This window comes from Tubulanus polymorphus, chromosome 8, assembly GCF_964204645.1.
Source record: "Tubulanus polymorphus chromosome 8, tnTubPoly1.2, whole genome shotgun sequence".
Classification (NCBI taxonomy): domain Eukaryota; kingdom Metazoa; phylum Nemertea; class Palaeonemertea; order Tubulaniformes; family Tubulanidae; genus Tubulanus; species Tubulanus polymorphus.
In genome coordinates, this window is record NC_134032.1 from 5,989,562 (window position 1) to 6,012,725 (window position 23,164).

The 23,164-nt window shown below is 38.2% G+C and overlaps 1 protein-coding gene across 1 annotated transcript; it reads left to right on the forward strand.

The window, feature by feature from the left end:
* Nucleotides 1–283: 283 nt before the first annotated feature.
* LOC141910297 (uncharacterized) lies at nt 284–15,818 on the forward strand. The gene is made up of 9 exons (XM_074801028.1): nt 284–554; nt 5,359–5,435; nt 5,649–6,507; nt 10,559–10,611; nt 10,698–11,275; nt 11,586–11,758; nt 12,181–13,014; nt 13,270–14,653; nt 14,945–15,818. Exons 1-9 carry the CDS (start codon nt 284–286, stop codon nt 15,816–15,818), a joined length of 5,103 nt encoding a protein of 1,700 aa, XP_074657129.1.
* The last annotated feature ends 7,346 nt before the right edge of the window (nt 15,819–23,164 follow it).

A 23,164-nucleotide genomic window follows, 5' to 3' on the forward strand; every position in this document is an offset into this window, starting at 1 on the left:
CAAGCAAGTCACCCGATCGAAATTCTGGGGCTTTCAGTATCATTACAAGATGCAAATCTACAAGTGATTAAAATTTCAAGATCGTGGATGCCCCGATTGAAATGTCCGACCAAACTATTATAGCATTCATATCTAAATTTGGTATTTATGTGCACGGTTCTATCAAACGCGGACTCATCAAGGACACCGAAATTTTCACTGGAACTCGATACCTCCAGTTAAGTGAGATAACTGGAACAATCCCTAACTACAAATATTTGGAACTACAACGCCAGAATCTTTTATGATTATCAAGCCAAAAGATACATTCTGCAAGAGTAGTGATCACCCGTCGTTCAGGTGTCAACAGAGACCATCGAGGCAGAAAAAGTATTTTAAATGTGACGCGCTCGATCACATGCAGCGTGATTGTCCGCAGACCAACGCGCTTCAACCGAATAAACCGGACGACAGTTCACCGGATGGCACACCAAAGCTGACCAGTGAACCGGCACCTGTAAACACAAATGAAAAGCCGGTATCGAACGTCCTAATAGGTGATTCAAATCTACAAAGTTTGTTCAATAAAATTTTATTCAATTGAATTGAAAATCTGTAATTAGTTTAAATTTTGGAACTACTACCACCACGTAGTGGAAGGGTCACCCAAACTGCAGTTAGACCTAGATCAGTGTATTAATTTATCAATGTACAAATAGTGCTGGTGGCATATAAATTGTATAATGTCAAAAATCAGCGTTGGCATTCAACCGCTAGACGTATCGGCCCCACTCCGCGCGACTGCGCGGGATTTACGCGAAGCAGCAGAACACAAACATGGCCACTCTCTCAATTTTCAATGATAGAAATCGTGTGTGCATTTCAATTATTTCGGCTGTTAGGGTTTTAAGGCACAATATAAGTTGATGATGTGATATGGCAATGTTAACTAATGATAATTCCGCAGTGAAGCTAGTCACAAACGGTGCCGATTGAGTGTACAGCTGCCAAAAACACTGAAATGTGCGTAGTTGCGTAACTATTTGCAGTGAATTGCAGACGAAACATGAAGCCTTAACGGCCGTTTAAAAAGAAAATATACCAATCGCAATTGTAAAATAAAAAATGAGATAAAACCTAAGTTAAAATTCTGGCCATTTCTAAAATGTCATTACTAATCTTAAGTCAGTGCGGAACGTTTAGTTTTCCAACAATAATGAGGGGTGGTAGGTAGTCATGCAATTCAAGTCATCATTTATTACACGTTACTTCCGTGTTGCTGAAAATCTCGCGAGTCCTGGACCAAACCCCAATGAACAATGTGATCTGTGTGCTGGCCACAAATGCACACAGATCACACTACACTACCCATTACACACTCCAGCACCCACAGCTTTCATATATCCATCCAAATATTTAGTGTCTTTCTTCCTGGGTAGCAGCGAACGTACTGTTCGTCTTCCTTAAGTTTAGTACATATTAACTGTAGGAGCCTAACAGCTAATTTCGATAAACTATCATATTTGCCAGATTCTTTAAATTCATATCCAACGATTATAGCGGTTTCTGACACTTGGACGAAACCTGAAAATGATAACGACATCTTGTACAATCACCATACGTATAATAATGTATTTTTAAGCGGAGATTACTCTGTCAGTGGTGGTGTCGGTTTTTATTTAGAAAAAAAATGTAAATTTTAAATTACGATCGGATCTTATCTCAGATAATACGCATATGTTAGAATGTTTATTTATTGAATTACCCTGTAAGAATAAGAATATCATACTGGGTACGATAATATTTTGATACCGAATTTGAGAGATTACTGCAACTTTTTAAGCAACTAAGTGCTATTTACGAGGCGATTACAACATAAATCTTTAAATGAGTGATCAATGCCACCAGACCTCCAAATTTCTAAACGGAGTTTTATCCGTAGGATTCACCACTTATTCATGTATCCACTAGAATAACTGATTATACAGCTACTCTCATCGACAATATTTACACAAATTCTATCTCCGACTAGAACACATCGGGGTGATCATTTCAGATATATCTGACCATCCACCTATATTTACACTAATACCGACTAAAATGAGCAAAACAAAATATAAAATAACTAATCGTTTGAAAAACGAAATTAGTATGGCTCACTTTGAAAGTAATCTAGCCGCGACTAGACTGGTCTGACGTCTTAGATGAAAATGATACCGAAACTGCTTATGACGCATTCCTTGACATTCTTAGCGGATTATTTGAATCTAGTTTTCCACTAGAAACGCATAATTGTGCGGGATCTTATAATAGTTGAATATTCTACTATTCTACTATTCCACTTCCCTATTCTACTATCCTTACATTTCTTTTAGAAAAGTTAACTATTCTACTATTCTGCCAGTTCAGTTCAACGCACTGTAGAACTGTGTATCAACCGTGTATATAGATTTATGTGTGAATAATATTAGTTATATTCAAGTTAGATTGTGAACCATGATCCATGTAAATTGTATTGTGACTGACTTATGTATATAATAAAGTTTGAACAGTATTCAGCACTGTGAGCAAGTCATTCCTGTAGTTTGTTTCGTACATTCTGGACAGAAGCCCTCGAGGATACAGTCAGGTCCGTCGCTGTCAGGACACTATCCTTACATTACTTTTAGAATAGTTAACTATTCTATTATTCTACTATTCTACTTCCCTTTTCTACTATCCTTACATTTCTTTTAGAAAAGTTAACTATTTTACTATTCTGCTATCCTTACATTTCTTCTAGAATAGTCAACTATTTAACTATTCTACTATCCTTACATATCTTTTAGAATAGTTAACTATTCTACTATTCTACTATCCTTACATTTCTATTAGAATAGTTTACTATTCTACCATTCTACTTCCCTATTCTACTATCCTTTCATTTCTTTTAGAATAGTTTACTATTCTACTATTCTACTTCCCTATTCTACTATCTTTTCACTATTTTGACTATCCTTTAGAATAGAGAATAGTAACTATTCCATTATGATCGTACTCGATCGTAACGATCGTTAGAATAGTGATGGTCATAGTGAGAAAATCATAGAATAGTTAAGTAGTTAGGTATTTTCAAATCCTACTATTTTGACTATCCGTTAGATAGTAGAATAGTAGATTAGTAACTATTCTATTACGATCGTACTCGATCGCTAGAATAGTGATAGTCAAAATGAGAAAAATCTTAGAATAGTAATTTTCAAGTCCACTATTCTGACTATCCTTTAGGATAGTACAATAGTAACTACTCTAAAGGATAGTACAATAGTTACTACTCTATTACGATTGTACTCAATTGTAACGATAGTTAGAATAGTGATGGTCATAATGATAAAAATCTTAGAATAGTAAGATAGTTAAGTATTTTCAAGCCCACTATTCTTTAGGATAGTAGAATAGAAAAAACGTTTTGGATAGTGATAGAATAGCGACTTTTACGATCGTATATGATTTACATAGAATTGCATTGTAGAATAGTTTGAATAGTTATCTGCGTACTATTCTTCTATTTATTAGATCCCGCACCGATCCGTTCACAGTCAATAGTAGTAAACCCCATAATCCCTGTTTTACGTCGGTACTTTTGAAGTCAATTTCTACTAAACACAGATTATATAAGATACGTATTCTTAAAAAGCAAATCCAATAGGGATAAGAATAAATATCTAAATTACAAAGATAAACTCAATAATACACTTGAAACAGCGGAGAAAAATTACTACCATCGAAATCTCCTAAACCAGAAGAATAATATGAAAAACACATGGAAAATCATTGCTTGAAAATCATTGAGTAATCATTGATTTAGTTCGAACACTCAAAAGCTCTAACACTTCTGGCACCGATGGTATACCCAAGATAATTATTAAATATGTCATACCAGAAATTGTAGCCCATTTATGCCTTCAATAGGTCATTCAATTCTGGAATTGTTCTTTGTAAGCTCAAAACGGCCTATCTTTAAGTCAGGTGACACATGCGAAGCAAAATATTATCGTCATATCTCAATTCTCACTCTGTTTCCAGAATTCTAGGAAAACTTATGTATAATCGACTATCGAACTTCTGTACTAAACATGCGATTCTCTCCTACAAACAATTTGGCTTTCGGAAAAAATATTCAACATAGCATTGATAACATTACTAGATAAAATCACTAAAAACCTGGGCTGGGTTTCATATGTGGAGAAAAATAGTCCCTGGGAACATTTTGAATTTTGTCAGTTATAACCATGGTTTCTCATCAGCCGCGTTCACACGACAGCTAGTTAGACCGGTCTAAATGGGTCCGTACCTGGTCCGGTCCAAATTCAGACCGGACCAAATTTTGGTGAGCGTTCACACGGCGTTTTGACACGCGGTGATAAAATCGCTTGTCACCGGGCCCACAAGATGTCACCATCTGCTAAATAATTAATTGCGCCTGGATGAAGTCTTGCTTCCATATTCCAAGTAGTGCAAGACATTCTTCATTTGACCATTTCGATCCTCTGTCAGGTTTATACATTTTTGCGAATTCGATTTTATTCTATCATGCTGAAACTCTAAGTGTCGTTTAAACACGGTTCAAAGCATGGCAGTAAAACGTATGATGATCGCGATATACGAATACGAATTACGCTGCAAACATTTCCATTGAATAGGGAGGAAAAAGAGAACTTAAAAATAATTACATAAACGGTAATAAAAGCATTTAAAACTTAATAAACTGGACTCACACTCTACCGCAGAGGTTGCGACATCTACCGCAGAGATTCAGAATTACGGTTTAGACCGGACCTGGTACCAGTTTCTGTCCACACACGCATATTTAGACCGGTCCGAAATTTGGTCCGGACCTGGTCCGCTCTTTTCGACCGTGCCAAATTAGACCGGTCTAAACTAGACCGGTCTAATTTGGAACGGCATTTTTGCCCGTGTGAACGCTTGGTCCGGTCTAAATTGGACCGGACCAAATTTAGACCGGTCTAAATTTCGTCGTGTGAACGCGCCTATTGTTACTATGGTGGTTATTACCCAGATTGAGGATTTACCCCCAGATAACTTTGATACTCAGTCTATGTAACCGGGCCCTGGATGATGGTTAAATTACAGCACTAATTCTACTTGACCTTAAAAAGGACAGCTGCCAGATTTTTAGGTGTTATAATTGATGAGAAGATTACATGGGAACACCATATACATCAAGTTAAAATTAAACTAAAATATAGACTACCCAATTGTTGATAATTGAACGTATTATCTATTGTGGTTTTCTGTCGCCTCTGGTGCTTAATTCCAGTTGTGAATTTTCAAAACATTTAAGCATTCGGCATTCAGTGTATGGTATGTGATTCTCAGTTTACCTGAGCTCTGAAAATCCTTTATTCTGGGCATTCGCCACTTGGACTTCATACCCTTCGCATCGATATAGAGTTGTAAGTAAAATTCTTATAATTGTCAAATCTTGCCTACATAATCCAGAAGCCCGAGTTTATTATGTTTATCATAATTTATCACATTTAGCAAAATGTTAAAACTCTATCGTTAGTTCATTTTGTTATCTGTTGTGTCACCAGAATCGTCTTTGATGTCGAAAGCGGGTGACGATAAGAGCGATATTCACTCTTATGTGTTGCCATGTTGCAAAGTTTGAAAGATTCTCGTTCTGCTCTGGCTGGTTGGGTCAGCCGTGCCCTCAAACCTGTAATGAGACTCGTGAATCAAGTAGTATTGATGCCCTCAAATTATGCAAACAGAAGTTGATGCGTGCCTTTGATAAGTTGCAGTCTACTCATCTAAAATACATCGAGCTAGTTGATGAACAGCCGGTTGTCGATGAAGAGTCATGGTTTGATTTGTATAATGACTCAGTTATCCGTAAATTAGATGCAATTGATTCTAAAATTCAAAATCTAATAGATTCCAGTAGTTCCAGAAGATCCGTAGCGTCACAGAAGTCTGCCGGTCCGAAAAAGACTTATCCATACACATTGGCTAAGTTAAGCGTTAGTCAAGCGCGGCGACGAGCCGTAGATGCTCAGGAAGCAGTGGAGAAAGCAGAGATGCGAGTCGACTTGTTGGAATGTTTTGCGGATGAATTGCCGGTGGAAAGGGCGCTCGGTGTGCATTGGGACGTTGGATCAGACAGCTTTGTCTTCAAGCAAGTGGGTAAAGGGGGCTTTCCAACCACAAAACGTCGTATCGTGAGTTTAGTTAGTTCGATTCTTGACTCCCTGGGATTTGTTTCCCCCTTTATCTTGAGGGCAAAAGGCATCACTCAGGAACTTTGGCGTCAAGGAAACGACTGGGACGACCCGATAGATGGGGACTTAGCTGATAGATGGCAGAACTGGGTCCAAGAGTTGAAGTGTTTGGCTGGATTTTGTGTTAATCGACATCACATCGACTTGGTAGTCAGCGACACTGCGGTCGAACTTCACGTATTTGCCAATGCTTCTGAACAGGGATTTGGAGCTGTTGTTTATTTACGTATCATCATACCTAATGGTGAGTTCCATTGTTCATTTCTCGCTTCCAAAACTCATATAGCACCTGTGAAGTCCCTGACTATCCCTTAGTTAGAGCTAGAGGGCGCTGTCTTAGCTGTCTTAATATGCAACATCTTGGAGGAAGAGCTGCACGATCAGCTGAAATTTCAACGTATTCTCTTCTGGACGGACTCCCTGAATGTCCTCCGTTACATTAATAATAAGACTACGAGATTCAAGAAGTTAGTCGCAAATCGGCTGACGAAGATTATGCAGAGCTCGGAGGTTGAGCAGTGGATGCATGTTTCATCTACCATGAATCCGGCAGATGCATGTACACGTGGTTTGCGTGCGGATGAAATAGCGCAATCTCGTTTTCTAAAAGGGCCTGAAATTTTGTGGTATGACATTGATCAATAGCCCGGTCAAGAAATTGTTCGAGGCCCTGTTCGAAATGAAACTGAAATAAAAAGAGCCATTGTAAATACTTGTGACAGTACAATTGTTGAAAATTCTGTAAATACTACAGATTATTTTCGTCACATTTTCATGGGCTTGCATGCTTGCAAGCCCATATTGCTATCACACGGATTGATAAGTTGCTTGGGGAGTCGATAACTTTCGTTAGAAACTTTCTTGGGCTCTGATATTTACACACATTTAATGCAGTAATAAAATCTAGGTTCCTTCGTATATTGGCTATATCGGTTGTCGTTTTCACTGTCTTATGATTTAGTTTAATCGTTTTTTGTTATTTCAGCAGCGCATACCGACCTAGGTTGAGCGTGCGTGATAAGTGTTGTAATTGGTATTCATGCGCGGCATAGTGCTGCCGACAATTCAATTCATTCTTTACTGACACAATAAAAGATTTACTTTCACGTTTTTGAAAAATTCTTTTAATTTTCTTTTACTTTCATTGGGTGCTTGCGTTAGCATTTGAAAAATCTCTGTATGAACATTTATATTCTTCATTTTAAGTATCTAAAACTAATTAAAACCCGCTTTTCTATAAAATAAATTCTGAATTGAATTGAAGACTGGTTCCCTGTCTCTTCCAAGAGCCAGGGGGCGGTAGTCTATGGTGGCAATAAACTTTAGGAGTAAACTTTATCGGATGATCGTAGTGGATTGTCGTTTGCAACTTATTCTTGCTTAATGTCTTTATTATTTCAAAAAGAAAAATCGTGGCTCCTATCTATTTTCGAGTGCGGCTTCTATGCAAAATCATTTCAACAAATCCGATACGTAATCTAGCAATTATCTACACGATGATAGATTCCGTCAAGACACTGCAATATTAAAATATAAACTATCCAAAAGCTTGCACTAACTTGGTCCACGTCTACACTAAAAACATTCTCCGATTCCCAGTCCCCGTGTGTAACATTTGATGTACGATGTACGACAACACCGATCTCTTGGCTCTTTAAGTAATCAGTTCAAAGTTCGATTAATTCTACTACAGAAATACAAAACCACCAAGCAAGCTTTCAGTACAACCATGTCAGCAAGCCCATTATTAGGATCTCTTTCTTGTTGTTTCTGATATTGTCGAGATTGAGAAGTTTTCTAGTTGGATGAAGTTACAGCGACATACTGCTTTGGTTCTTAGAGCAGTTACAAAGTTTGTGAAACATATTCCACTTTTGAACAGGGTATATGGGAATGATATTTCATCCAAATTCTTGCTGTACTCTTTAATGAAGCCCGCTTCATATTTTCTCGTAAAGGATGCTCGTATGCGGTATTTTTGCCCATGAGATTGATTCACTAAGCTGTGATAATGTCCTTTCTAGGAAAAGTTCTCTAGTGTCGCTTTTTCGATGGAAAACTGCTACGGGTTGGGGGCAGGCTGAGTAGGGCTAACATCCCCTAGGAAGCAAAATATCAGATTATTCCGCCATACGGTGACTACATAACTCGCCTCCTAATCACGTTCACTCGTGATATCTTATAACACTCAGGTACTGAACACGTAATTGCCGAGTTACGTCAAATATATTGGCCATTGATAGCACGATGCGCTGTGAATAGCGTCATTCGTAAGTGATTAGTGTGTCGTGTATGGCCACTTAAACCTGCGGTCACACGAATGGCTGATCTAAGAGCAATTGTTAGATAATTGCTCGTAGGGCTGATTTACCAGTCGCCAGGGTAAGTGCTTACACCCGTCGTTTTTTTGTACACTTGGGTCGATTATTTTGGCCCTTTGTTTGTGAAACGTTGCAGGAGTACGGTCAAACGTTGGGGTGTCTGCTTTCATTTTTAGTATCCAGGAAGAAAGACACCCTAAATATTTGGATGGATATATGAAAGCTATGGGTACTGGAGTGTTTAATGGGTAGTGTAGTGTGATCTGTGTGCATTTGTGGCCAGCACACAGATTACATTGTTCAATGGGGTTTGGTCCAGGACTCGCGAGATTTTCAACAACACGGAAGTAACGCGTAATAAATGATGACTTGAATTGCATTACTACCTACCACCCCTCATTATTGTTGGAAAACTAAACGTTCGGCACTGACTAAAAATTAGTAATAACATTTTAGAAATGGCCAGAATTTTAACTTAGGTTCTATCTCATTTTTATTTTACAATTGCGATTGGTATAATTTTTTTTTAAATGGCCGTTAAGGCTTCATATTTCGTCTGCAATTCACTGCAAATAGTTACGCAACTATGCACATTTCAGTGTTTTTGGCAGCTGTACACTCAATCGGCACCGTTCGTGACTAGCTTCACTGCGGAATTATCATTAATTAACATCGCCATATCACATCATCAACTTGTATTGTGCCTTAAAACCCTAACGGCCGAAATAATTGAAATGCACACACGATTTCTATCATTGAAAATTGAGAGAGTGGCCATGTTTGTATTTGCTGCTTCGCGTAAATTCCCCGCGGTGGCGCAACCGCGCGGAGTGGGGCCGATACGTCCAGGGCCATTCACATATATATAGAAGTCGCGGATGATTTGGAAACCGATGCTTTCATCCTCAGGCGGAATAATTTAGCGATAACGGTAGCAATTTTGTCGGCGCAGAAAGAGAATTGGCTCGGGCCATCCGTAATTTCAATCAAACTGTAATTAACAATTTCCTTCAACAGAAGCAAATTTTGTGGCACTTTTCACCACCATCCGCCTCACACTTTGGGGGTGTATGAGAGAGATTAGTTAAGTCAGTAAAGAGATCGTTGAAAGCCGTTTTAAAAGAACAACAGTGTCACAAACCGTTTGATCAAATCTGTCAACTAAGGGTTTAGCTCGTAGCTCTATTGTTGTCATAGTGTACTGTGCTGTAATCCCCTTTTTACGCTACGAATTTCCTGCTATAAACTCGTTCGTATACCTTGTTCTCGTCGCAATACGCCACCAGCCTACTTGACGGACGGATCTCGATGCATAGTTCGCAAACGAAGTTGTAAGTAATGTAATACATAGATTAATATTTGAATAATTAGACGTCATCTGTTTGTTGTTTGTCTGATATGTAATTTGCATTTTCAGTTAACGGAAGTTCAATAAAGTATTCCTGTTAAAACCGTTTCGCAGTTACTTCTATGTTATCGCGAGGGCTCTGTCCCTGACAAACAGTAATAGGGAATATGGGGGTTCAGATCAAAGGTCGAGTTCATAAAAATGAAAAATAAATCCTCGCACACTCAAATTTATTTTTCATTTTTATGAATTCGCCCTCTCAACCTTTAATCTGAACGCCATATTTCCTATTACTCTTAAAATATTAATCTAATAACTTCTAAAATCAATTTTAATAAAAAATTGGATATTAAAATGGAAGCAAATAAGTACTACTGTTCAACATGTAAAATTGATATAGATAAATCTCAAAAAGCAAGACATAATAAAACTAAAACACACTTAGAAAATAAATTAAAGTTAGAATATAAAGATAATATATTAGAAACTAAATTAGATGAATTAGAGAATGAAAAAGAAATATATAAATATGACACATGTAATCAATCATTCAGTAACAAAAGATATTATAAAGAACATTTAAAATCTAAAAAGTCATATTAGAAATATGAATAATGATATTTTAGGTGAAGATTATTTTGATAATTGTCGTGACTCGCAGAAGAGAGCGCTGCAAAAGGTATGTCCACCTTACTTACCTTACATCATAAATTCGGTAAACTCGAAGAAATTGAGCGAGATCTTGTCAGTGAGTGTACGTTAAAGGGCGCAGCTTTGAGCGAATTCGTTTCAGCCGGAGACGATGAATTGAATGATAAATTGACAGATATCAATTTTCTCGAATTTGCGTTTAACGAGCTTTTGTCGAAAAATAGGTCCGATTCGAACAATGCGGCAACCCATCAAAGGTCGAGAATTTCGTTGCCAAAATTGCAATTACCGAAATTTAGTGGCGATATCCTAGAATGGTCGCCCTTCTGGGATTTGTTCGAATCTACAGTCGACAACCAACATTCGCTGAGTGACGTCGAAAAGTTCGGTCATCTGAAATGCCATTTAGGCGGTGACGCAAGGCTCGTTATTGAAGGTCTGCCTTTAACTTCCGTTAATTATGTTAAAGCTAAACAACTCTTGAAGGATAGATTTGGCGTTTCTCATAAGATAAGCGAGGCCAATTTGAACCAACTAGTTGATTTAGAACCTCCAGTCTACAGTTTAAATTCGTTGCGTCGTTTTTATGATAATTTAGAGCTGCATATCCGAAGTCTTGAATCTTTGAAGGTCGGGGCCGAGTCCTATGGTACACTTCTAGTTCCTATTACCATGAATAAATTGCCCGTGAGGTAAAGCGGAACATTGCGCGTGCGAATGGGAGTTGCGAATTTGAATTGTCTGTGTTACGTTCTGCGATATTAGATGAAATTAATATTCTCGAGTTCTGCGATACGTCATCAGCCGGAACGATGACGTCACTTCTCGTCGACAATAATACCGCAAAGAATGTGCATGATTATAATCGTGTGAAGTTTAAATGTCGTTTTTGTCAGTCGAATGACCATTACCCACGGCTTGTGGGCTATACGTTGAACCGCAGGCTAGGCTGAATTTTGTTTTACGAAACAAGTTATGTTTCAATTGTCTTGGTGCTCATAGAATGAATAAATGTTCGTCAAAGGGTTCATGTAGAGTTTGTAACAAACGACATCATACTAGTATTCATGGGGCGGAATTTCCGGGGCAGTTGAAAGTTCAAGTTCATTCTGTTAATTCGAAAGCTGGGCCCTCACATCCACCGGTAGCTAAAACTCCACGTGAATTACAACATGGTAAAACGTCTAATAACGTTTCTAATTCAGATTCAGGGTCTTCAGATAAGGCTGGCATTGATGATCCACCGCCGCCAGTTTCTGAATTTAATCATCTTTCCGTGGTTTAGGGTGGTGTTTCCTCTACTATATATCTGAAGACTGCTGTAGCACCGGTGGAGAGTGAAGGTACTCACATCGTACTTTCGTTACGTCGGCATTAGTTCGCCAGCTAGGTGTTAAACCTCATAGATTTGAATCCGTTGATTTGAGTGGGTTCGGTGCTGTCAGTACTGGGTCTAGAGTAGTTGACGTCGTGTGGATCAGTATTACGTGTACTGTTGATAAATCAGTTGTTTCTGTAGAAGCTATCGTTGTATCGGAGATAACCAGACCACTCAGAGTTTCTAACAGTTCAGTTAATTGCATACCTGAATTTTAAGGTTTGAATTTTGCCCATCCGCCGGGGTACAGTTCTAGTTCCTTTGATATCTCATTACTCATTGGATCTGATTATTACTACCTTTTTGTTCTTGGTAATCAGTTCATTAAATCTGCATGTGGCCCGGTTGCTGTTCCGTCGAAATTGGGTCATTTAATTGCGGGTCGGTATAACGGTGATGACTTAACCAATTCTGTTCAATTGTCTATAATTGCTGAACCTGACACTTTCGATCTCAGACGTTTCTGGTCTCTAGAAACGTTGGGTATAGAGTCACCTACTGACCGAGATACATATTTTCTGGATGAGTTCTGTAGTAAGTCTATCATGTTAGTAGACGGGAGATACAGGGTTAATTTGCCTTGGAAAGATAATCACGGCATACTACCCACAAATTATAATGTTTCCAAAGCCAGAACTCGCTCTACGGTTCGCCGCATCGCTAAAACCGAAGGTTTGTTGGAGAAATATAGTGCTGTAATTACTGATCAATTGTCACGTGGGTTTATTGAGCCTGTTGAAATTCCCTCCGTTTCTAGCACTCGTGAGCATTATATTCCTCATCACCCGGTTTTCAGGCAGTCATCTACTACTCCGATTCGTATTGTTTTCGATTGCAGCTGTCGACAGTCGAAGTCTTCCGTATCTCTTAATGACTGCCTGGAAGCTGGGTCACCGTTGCTGAACGATATTACTTCTATTTTGATGCGTTTCCGTTTGTTCAATTATGGGATTGCCACCGATATCGAGAAAGCATTCTTGCAGATTGAATTAAGTCCTGATGATCGTGATTCAACCAGATTTTTTTGGTTGAGTGACTCTAGCGATCCGGAGAGCGAGTTTACTATATATAGATTCAAGCGTATCTTGTTCGGGGCTACATGTTCACCCTTTTTATTGAATAGTTGCATTATAAACCATGAGAAATCATGAGAGTGAACTTTCTCAACAACTTCTGAGAGACATATATGTTGATAACATTGTATCTAGTGTTCCTACTGAGTCAGATGCTTTGCGTTTTTTCCACGGTTCTAGACAAGCTTCTCGGAAGTCAATTTGAATTTACGTTGTTGGTCCTCTCACTCGAAAGAGCTCCAAAAGTTTGCTACTGATCATGGGTATATAGAAAGCTCTACTGTCGTGAATATTTTTGGTATCAGTTGGGATGTTGAAAAGGATGAATTGTCTTATGTTCCCAAAGTTTTATCATCTGTTTATCCATGCACAAAACGCCTTGTCCTACAGAGAGCTGCAACAGTTTATGATCCACTAGGTCTCCTAGCTCCAGTTACGATTCGAACTAAAATGCTATTGCAGGATATTTGGAAGCAAAACTTTGACTGGGATGAACCCTTGTCCGTAGAGTTTCGAACTAAATGGCAAACTATACTTGTTGATATTCGTGAGAGTTTAGAGTTGAGTTTCCCTCGTATTGTAAATTGTCATTTACTGGACGGTACAGATTCACCCGTTGAGTTACATGTTACATGTTTTGTGACAGCAGTATCTCCGCTTATGGAGCCGTTGTTTATATCCGTTGTGGAAATGAATCAAGTAATTTTGATTGCAAAAGCTAGGGTCGCACCTGTCAAGGAACTCACGGTTCCTAAACTTGAACTTATGGCCGCGTTAATTGGTTCGCGATTGATTAAACATGCTTATGATTCTATATCTGTTGTTATTGATTTACCTGTTGGACTCTTTGCGTGGTCCGACAGTCAAATTGTACTTGGCTGGCTTTGTTCGAACAAGAAGTTGTCTGCTTTTGTTTCTAACCGTGTAAAAGAGATCAAGTCTCTCGTATCAGTTGAAAACTGGCATTATTGTCCTACAGCTTTCAACTCGGCTGATTTGTTAACAAGAGGTGGTTCAGTTCAAAATTTGAAGTCCGATTTGTGGCTCCATGGTCCGGATTGGTTGGTCAACGATTTATTTCGTCCTACTCTTGTTGACACGTCAGCGTTGTTACATTCTGATGTAATTAATGATGATTCTATTCATACGAATCCTATCATAGATGTTCCTGGTTCTATTGATCAAGTGATCAACATTGATGATTACTCGTCTTTGATTGTATTGTTGAGAGTTACGGCTTATGTCCGTCGTTTTATATTTAACCTGAAGTGTCGTGGTGATGGACGCGTCACGCATCAACTTCATGCTTCTGAAATCGACGAAGCGGAATGTTTGTGGATTAAACGGCTGCAAGATGTATCGTATCATGACGTGAAAACTAACCTTCTTAATGGTTCGAAGAAACGTTGTTCATTAATCGGTCAACTCCATGTGTTCCTTGATGAAAGGGGTATAATTCGTTGTAAGGGACGCATTCAAAATTCTTCGTTACCTTCTGATATGAAATGTCCTATTCTTATTCCAAAACATTCTCGCTTAGCCGATTTGATAGCACATGACGCACATTTGAGAGTATTTCACCTCGGTGTTCCTGCAACGGTCGCTAAGATTAGAGAAAGGTATTGGATAATACAAATTCGTCAGTTCATTAAGTCTCATGTGCGACGTTGCGTGACATGCCAAAGGTTACAATCTTTGTCATATCGACGGCCTGATTCTCCTGCGTTACCAGAATTCAGGGTGTCTGAACTACCAGCATTTAGTTATACGGGACTGGATTACTGTGGTCCTTTTATTGTTAAGGGCAATGTGAAATGTTGGGTTTGTTAATTCACATGCGCGGTTTCGCGCGCTGTGCACATTGAACTTGTTTATAGTAATTCTACCGAAGATTTTCTTCTCTCTTTCAGACGTTTCACAGAAAGACGCTCCATACCAAGGCTTCTAATTTCTGACAATCAAACTGCTTTTATTGGAGCGAACGCTGAACTACGGCGAATTTATCGCGACACCAAAGTACACAATTTTCTTTCTCGGAAAAACGTCGATTGGAAGTTCATAGTGAAACGCGGACCTTGGTATGGAGGCTTCTGGGAACGGCTGATTGGGCTTACGAAGAGTAGTTTGATGAAGGTACTCGGTAGAACGTCTGTAACTGGTGTCGAGTTGTACACGGTATTGTGTGAGATAGAAGCTTGTCTCAATGATCGACCGTTAGTTTACGTATCCAGTGATCTGGAGTCTGAGTCACTGACTCCTTCCCATTTGATGTGGGGACGACGCATCACCGCATTGTCAAAATTATGCCCGATCGATAATTTGGAGGATGATGCCGAGTTTGGAAATGATGGGTCAGTCCTAGCCAAAAGGTACTTGCATTTAAACAGGCTTCTTGATCATTTTTGGTTGCGTTGGCGCAAGGAGTACTTAACGAACCTTAGAGAATATCATAGGTTTACAGGGGACAATCGTGAGATTGCTAAACCTGGCTCTGTTGTCATCATACATGATGAAAACGTCCCTCGACTAAGGTGGAAATTAGGAATAATTCAGAAATTGCACAGGGGTAGTGATGGTTTAGTAAGATCCGCCACTGTCAAAACCGCTACTGGTGTAACTAGTAGGCCCATTTCAAGGTTATATCCACTTGAGATTGATACCACCATTGAAGAGAACAAAGCTTGTTCAGATCCGGTTGACACAGATCAAGTAGCTTCTAGACCTGTCCGTAGAGCTGCAGAGTTAGCTAAACTTAAGATCAATCAGTATTTTGCTAATAATTGATAACTAGAGACTATTTTGTATTTGTATGTATTTGTTTGATCATGTTTATATAATGCTCAATTGTTAGTCTATTTCTAGATTTCTTCGCTGGCGGAGTGTCGTGACTCGCACGATAGTGTTTAAGCCCCGTCAACACACATTGAGTTCTCAGTCACAAATCTCAATCGCTGTCACATATCGTTGAATTTCTATAGATAAATCAAGATATATCAAGTCATATGTTATGAATAAAACTCAGATCGTGTCTGTATTCCAAGCAGTACTGTGTTTCTCTCTATCTCTCTTATGTGGTGTCGGCGATCTCATACTGGCATGTATTTCACCACATACGAAAGAGAATTGGCTCGGGCCATCCGTAATTTCAATCACACTGTGATTAACAATTTCCTTCAACAGAAGCAAATTTTGTGGCACTTTTCCCCACCATACGCCTCACACTTTGGGGGTGTATGAGAGAGATTAGTTAAGTCAGTAAAGAGATCATAGGGAATATGGGGGTTCAGATCAAAGGTCGAGAGGTCGAGTTCATAAAAATGAAAAATAAATCCTCGCACACTCGAATTTATTTTTCATTTTTATGAATTCGCCCTCTCAACCTTTAATCTGAACCCCATATTCCCTATTACTCTTAAAATATTAATCTAAATAACTTCTAAAATCAATTTTAATAAAAAATTGGATATTCAAATGGAATCAAATAAGTACTACTGTTCAACATGTAAAATTGATTTAGATACATCTCAAAAAGCAAGACATGATAAAACTAAAACACACTTAGAAAATAAATTAAAGTTGTAATATAAAGATAATACATTAGAAACTAAATTAGATGAATTAGAGAATGAAAAAGAAATATATAAATATAGCTGCAAAGCAGCGATAACGGGTTTTCTGCACAGTCTTTGAATCCTGTTCAACGGTGGATTTTGACGAAGCATTTGATAAGGCACAACATCAGCCATTACTTAACAGGCTATTAGGAAACAGTTTCAATGATAGGTCGCGCAAATGGCTCAGCAGTTATCTCTGAACGAAAACTTGTAGCTGATATCAACGGAACGCCTCATCTTGGAATAAGTCGGTCAAACTAGTGGAGTCACGCAAGGTAGTATCCTAAGTTGTCTTCTGTTTATTGTCCTGGCAAATGGCATACACAGTAATCCAACATATACCAGACCGCGTAAATTTCCAAATCGACCTTAACACGCTGTACGACCAAAAAACTTAATGTTCCAACAAGAAAATCTTGTTCGAATGAAAATAATTCTGTTTGATCGAACAATACGCTTTTTGCTTGAACCAAAAATTTTCTTCATTCTGACAAAAAATGTGTTCGAATAAAAAGCTATGTTATTGTTGAAATGAAAAAAAATTTGGTTGAGCGAAAACAATTTTTTTCGAACGAATGTTTGAATGAAAACAATTCTGTTCGATTGAACGAAATACTTAATACTTTCGGTTCGGAGAAAAAACTTTTTTCAATATACTTGTTCGAACGAAAAACTTAATGTTCTGACAAGAAAATTCTGTTCAAATTAAAACGATTCTGTTCAATCGAATGATTGTTCGAACGAAAAACCTTTCGTTTGGACAGAAAAAAGTTTGTTCAACTTTGTTCTAACGATTTTTTCAAATTGGTTCAATTGTATAGAATATTATTGGTTCGAACGAAATAAATTTTGTTCCGACGAAAGAATTTTCAAGCGAAAGGTCTTTTGAACGAAAAAAAAAGATATTTCTGGTGCTCCGCAGTAACTTAAAGCCAGACGTAGGTTGTTCTTGTGACACGATGCGATCCTCGCGTTGCATCGCAAAATTCGATGCAAGTCACTTGCAATACGATTGTGTGCGACTAGTTTCTGCCAGTCGCAAGAGCGCGTCGGTTGGTTGTGACAGTCGTGTCGCGTCGCAGAAAGTAGAACACGTACGACTCCATGTGACTGGCGTTGTTGAAAGATGAGGACTGAGTTTCAAGTCGTCAAAACGTCACGATATGTCGACATATTCATGACGAATTGATGCGATATATCGACATAAATATGGCGACTTGTCGAGTTGGAACGCAACAACTCGAGGCCCTTTATCGCTTCCGTAGATCTTTCATTAAGTAGGATCACTTGAATGATCGCTTTAATATCACTTTAAAAAAAAGGGATCTGCCAAAATGACCTTAATATTCGACACTATATCTACGGAAGCGATAAGGGGCCTCGAGATGACGCGTTCCAACTCGACAAGTCGCCATATTATTGTCGACTTGATGCGATATATCGCGTCAAGTCGACATGAATATGTCGATATATCGTGACGTTTTGACGACATATTTCGTTTTCTCAACCATTTTCCTCGCGACAAGTCGACATATTCATGACGACTTGAAACTCAGTCGTCATATTACTGGCGTCCTCATCTTACATTTAGACATGTCTTCAAATGACGGCTTGTCCCGTGGAAAATGAGCAAATAAGCGAAATTTGTCGTGAAAACGTCACGATATGTAGACATATTCATGTGGACTTGACACGATATATCGCGATATATCGACATAAATATGGCGACTTGTCGAGTTTGAACGCGACGACTCGAGGCCCTTTATCGCTTCCGTACTATATCAGATTAATCGACTTATAGGCGAAAGATAGGCTATATCAGACTAATAGGCGAAAGCATAAGTCTTTATTACGTTATTAATTGGCCTAATTATTCAAAAGCTAATAATGTAGGCGACAAAACCAAAAAAATTAATTGTCGCGGGCGATAAAACCAAAATAATCAATTGTCGCGGGCGATAAAACCAAAATAATAAATTGTCGCAGACGATAAAACCAAAATAATGAATTGTCGCAGGCGATAAAACCAAAATATTGAAGTGTCGCAGGCGATAAAACCGTGACAAAAAGAAGAAAAAAAATTGTCGCGGGCGATAAAACCAAAATAATGAATTGTCGCGGGCGATAAAACCAAAATATTGAATTGTCGTGGGTGACAAAACCAAAATATTGTTTTGTCGCGGTGATAAAACCAAATTAATGAATTGTCGCGGGCGATAAAACCAAAATAATGAATTGTCGCGGGCGATAAAACCAAAATAATGAATTGTCGCTGGCGATAAAACCAAAATATTGAATTGTCGCGGGCTACAAATCCAAAATCATGAATTGTCGCGGGCGACAAAAACAAAATATTCAATTGCCGCAGGCGACAAAACCAAACTAATGAATTGTCGTGGGCGATAAAACCAAAATAATGAATTGTCGCAGGCGATAAAACCAAGATATTGAAGTGTCGCAGGCGACAAAACCGCGACAAAAAGAAAAAAAAATTGTCGCGGGCGATAAAACCAAAATAATGAATTGTCGCGGGCGATAAAACCAAAATATTGAATTGTCGTGGGCGACAAATCCAAAAAATGAATTGTCGCGGGCGATAAAACCAAAATCTTGAATTGTCGCTATTGTCGCGTGCGACAAAACCAAAATAATGAATTGTCGCGGGCGATAAAACCAAAATATTGAATTGTCGTGGGCGACAAAACCAAAATATTGTTTTGTCGCGGGTGATAAAACCAAATTAATGAATTGTCCTGGGCGATAAAACCAAAATAATGAATTGTCGCGGGCGATAAAACCAAAATATTGAATTGTCGTGGGCGACAAAACCAAAATATTGTTTTGTCGCGGGTGACAAAACCAAATTAATGAATTGTCGCGGGCGATAAAACCAAAATAATGAATTGTCGCTGACGATAAAACCAAAAAAATGAATTGTCGCGGGCGATAAAACCAAAATAATAAATTGTCGCAGACGATAAAACCAAAAAAATGAATTTTCGCGGGCGATAAAACCAAAATCATGAATTGTCGCGGGCGAAAAAAACAAAATATTCAATTGTCGCGGGCGACAAAACCAAACTAATGATTTGTCGCGGGCGATAAAACCAAAATAATGAATTGTCGCAGGCGATAAAACCAAAATATTGAAGTGTCGCAGGCGATTAAACCGTGACAAAAAGAAAAAAAAATTGTTGCGGGCGATAAAACCAAAATAATGAATTGTCGCGGGCGATAAAACCAAAATATTGAATTGTCGTGGGCGACAAATCCAAAAAATGAATTGTCGCGGGCGATAAAACCAAAATCTTGAATTGTCGCTATTGTCGCGTGCGACAAAACCAAAATAATGAATTGTCGCGGGCGATAAAACCAAAATAATGAATTGTCGCGGGCGATAAAACCAAAATATTGAATTGTCGTGGGCGACAAAACCAAAATATTGTTTTGTCGCGGTGATAAAACCAAATTAATGAATTGTCGCGGGCGATAAAACCAAAATAATGAATTGTCGCGGGCGATAAAACCAAAATATTGAATTGTCGTGGGCGACAAAACCAAAATATTGTTTTGTCGCGGGTGACAAAACCAAATTAATGAATTGTCGCGGGCGATAAAACCAAAATAATGAATTGTCGCGGGCGATAAAACCAAAATAATGAATTGTCGCTGGCGATAAAACCAAAATATTGAATTGTCGCGGGCGACAAATCCAAAATCATGAATTGTCGCGGGCGACAAAAACAAAATATTCAATTGTCGCGGGCGACAAAACCAAACTAATGAATTGTCGCGGGCGATAAAACCAAAATAATGAATTGTCGCAGGCGATAAAACCAAAATATTGAAGTGTCGCAGGCGATAAAACCGCGACAAAAAGAAAAAAAAAATTGTCGCGGGCGATAAAACCAAAATAATGAATTGTCGCGGGCGATAAAACCAAAATATTGAATTGTCGTGGGCGACAAATCCAAAAAATGAATTGTCGCGGGCGATAAAACCAAAATCTTGAATTGTCGCTATTGTCGCGTGCGACAAAACCAAAATAATGAATTGTCGCGGGCGATAAAACCAAAATAATGAATTGTCGCGGGCGATAAAACCAAAATATTGAATTGTCGTGGGCGACAAAACCAAAATATTGTTTTGTCGCGGGTGATAAAACCAAATTAATGAATTGTCCCGGGCGATAAAACCAAAATAATGAATTGTCGCGGGCGATAAAACCAAAATATTGAATTGTCGTGGGCGACAAAACCAAAATATTGTTTTGTCGCGGGTGACAAAACCAAATTAATGAATTGTCGCGGGCGATAAAACCAAAATAATGAATTGTCGCGGGCGATAAAACCAAAATAATGAATTGTCGCTGGCGATAAAACCAAAATGTTGAATTGTCGCGGGCGACAAATCCAAAAGATGAATTGTCGCGGCAGAAAAACCAAAATCTTGAATTGTCGCGGGTGACAAAACCAAATTAATGAATTGTCGCGGGCGATAAAACCAAAATAATGAATTGTCGCGGGCGATAAAACCAAAATAATGAATTGTCGCGGGCGACAAAACCAAAATTATTGATTTGTCGCGTTATTTTAGTTTTGTCGTTTTGTCATAATGTCGCCCTCATTTGCATATACGTGTTTTTTTTTACGCATGGCCCTTATCAGCCACCATACTAAAGCCTTAAGGTCGCGTATCGAGTTTTACGCTAAAACTCGATAAACACTTCAAGCGACACAGCGAACGATCTCCTTTCCCCCACAGCGAAAGCTAAACCTAGTAGAGGCTACTAGCCTATGTAGGCCTATGTATATGCGTAGGCCTAACATCCGGACAGATTGGTCGTAGGCCTATTGAATTTAACAACCCACCTAAATATCTTTTTTTTAAATAATTAATTTTGTTTTGAAGTTCAATCCAATGAGTCCGTTAATAAACGCAACAATTGTACTGTGTTTGTTTGATACAGTAAAGCTCAGTACCGGTAGGCCTAAAGCCGCGTCAAACTCGATAAACACTTCAAGCGACACAGCGAACGATCCCTTTCCCCCACAGCGAACGCTTACTCCGAATGTCAAGTGTGAGTCCAGCATACGGATAGGAGTGTGTTATATACTTGTATTTAGTAAACACCTTGTGCATTTGACAATGATCGGTATGTACTGTAAGAAATATAGAGTATTGATGGTATTGATATAGAGGTTGAAGCCCGCGGCCGAATAAAGTAATATATTCTTTTATTTTGATACCTCGTCGACATAACAGTTTTTCTCCGCTATATCTCTTCGGCGTGTTTAGTTTAGGCCTACGATTCCCCGGTACACTAAAGATTTATCTTAGTAAATACACGGTTAATTCGGTAAAGAAAAATAGAAATTGTTGTACTAACTCCTTGAAACCCGCAGCCAAATCACTGGTAGTAATAAATTAATTTAATACTCGATTTGATTCTCATGATGAGGAGAAACTCGCAGCTGATCCCCGGAACGACGTAACACACGTCGATTCGTCGATGTTTACGGCTCGACAGTGCTTTTAAAATCTAAAGTAGTAAATTTCCAGTGTATCGGTAATATGATTTGATGAGGAAAATGGGCTATTGTAAAAATCACTGTTTGAAGACCGCGACTGAATTTGAAGTCTGCGGCAATAAATTAGTTCATTTATACTTGAATTGATAATCGAAGTGACAGTCGGCCTGCGGGTTGATTTCGGGATGATGACTCGAAAAACATGTCGCCCCATTGAATGGGGCTAAATTTTCGATGTTTACGGCCCGACAGCGCTTTTGTAACGATGATTCGTGAAAAAACACGCGGGCTATTTGTAGATCTCAGTAAGCTGAACGATATTATATGGATTGTATATGAAACAGCGGTAAGGTAACAAAGCCTATGTTCTTTTGGTAAAAATAGTGTGGAAGAAATAATAATAATAATAATCACGCGGATATCAATAGGGTTTTCTGTGAAATAACAGAAAACCCAAAATATGACACATGTAATCAATCATTCAGTAACAAAAGATATTATAAAGAACATTTAAAGTCTAAAACGTCATATTAGAAATATGAATAATGATATTTTAGGTGAAGATTATTTTGATAATGATAATGATAAGAAACAGAAGACAATTAAAAGAATAGAAAATAAAATAAACAATAAAAGGCTATACATGGAAGATGTAAGAAATTACATTAATTCATAAGATAATAGAAAAGAAATAGAAATAACCGAAGCATTTAAAAGCGATATTGGACCAGCTGCTAGTGCATTTAAATTTCATAAAGGTAAAACATTAGAAGAAAATAAAAAATATTTTGAAAATATGAAAAATATTAAAAGAATAATTACTGATGTTGAATACCCTAAAATTAGTATATCTTCTAAAGTAAAATTTTTAAAATCTGAAGATAAACCAAAATATAATATGAATTCCCATCCACAACATATCATATCTAAACAACACATAGATGATAGATTAAATAAATGTTATAATGAAATAAAAAGTAAAATA

Coding starts and splice junctions, on each gene's coding strand:
- LOC141910297 (XM_074801028.1), top strand. CDS start 284: ATGATTATCAAGCCAAAAGATACATTCTGCAAGAGTAGTGATCACCCG. Junction 13,015..13,269: donor TGACTCTAGCGATCCGGAGA/GCGAGTTTACTA, acceptor CTCACTCGAAAG/AGCTCCAAAAGTTTGCTACT. Junction 14,654..14,944: donor GTCGCTAAGATTAGAGAAAG/GTATTGGATAAT, acceptor TCTCTCTTTCAG/ACGTTTCACAGAAAGACGCT.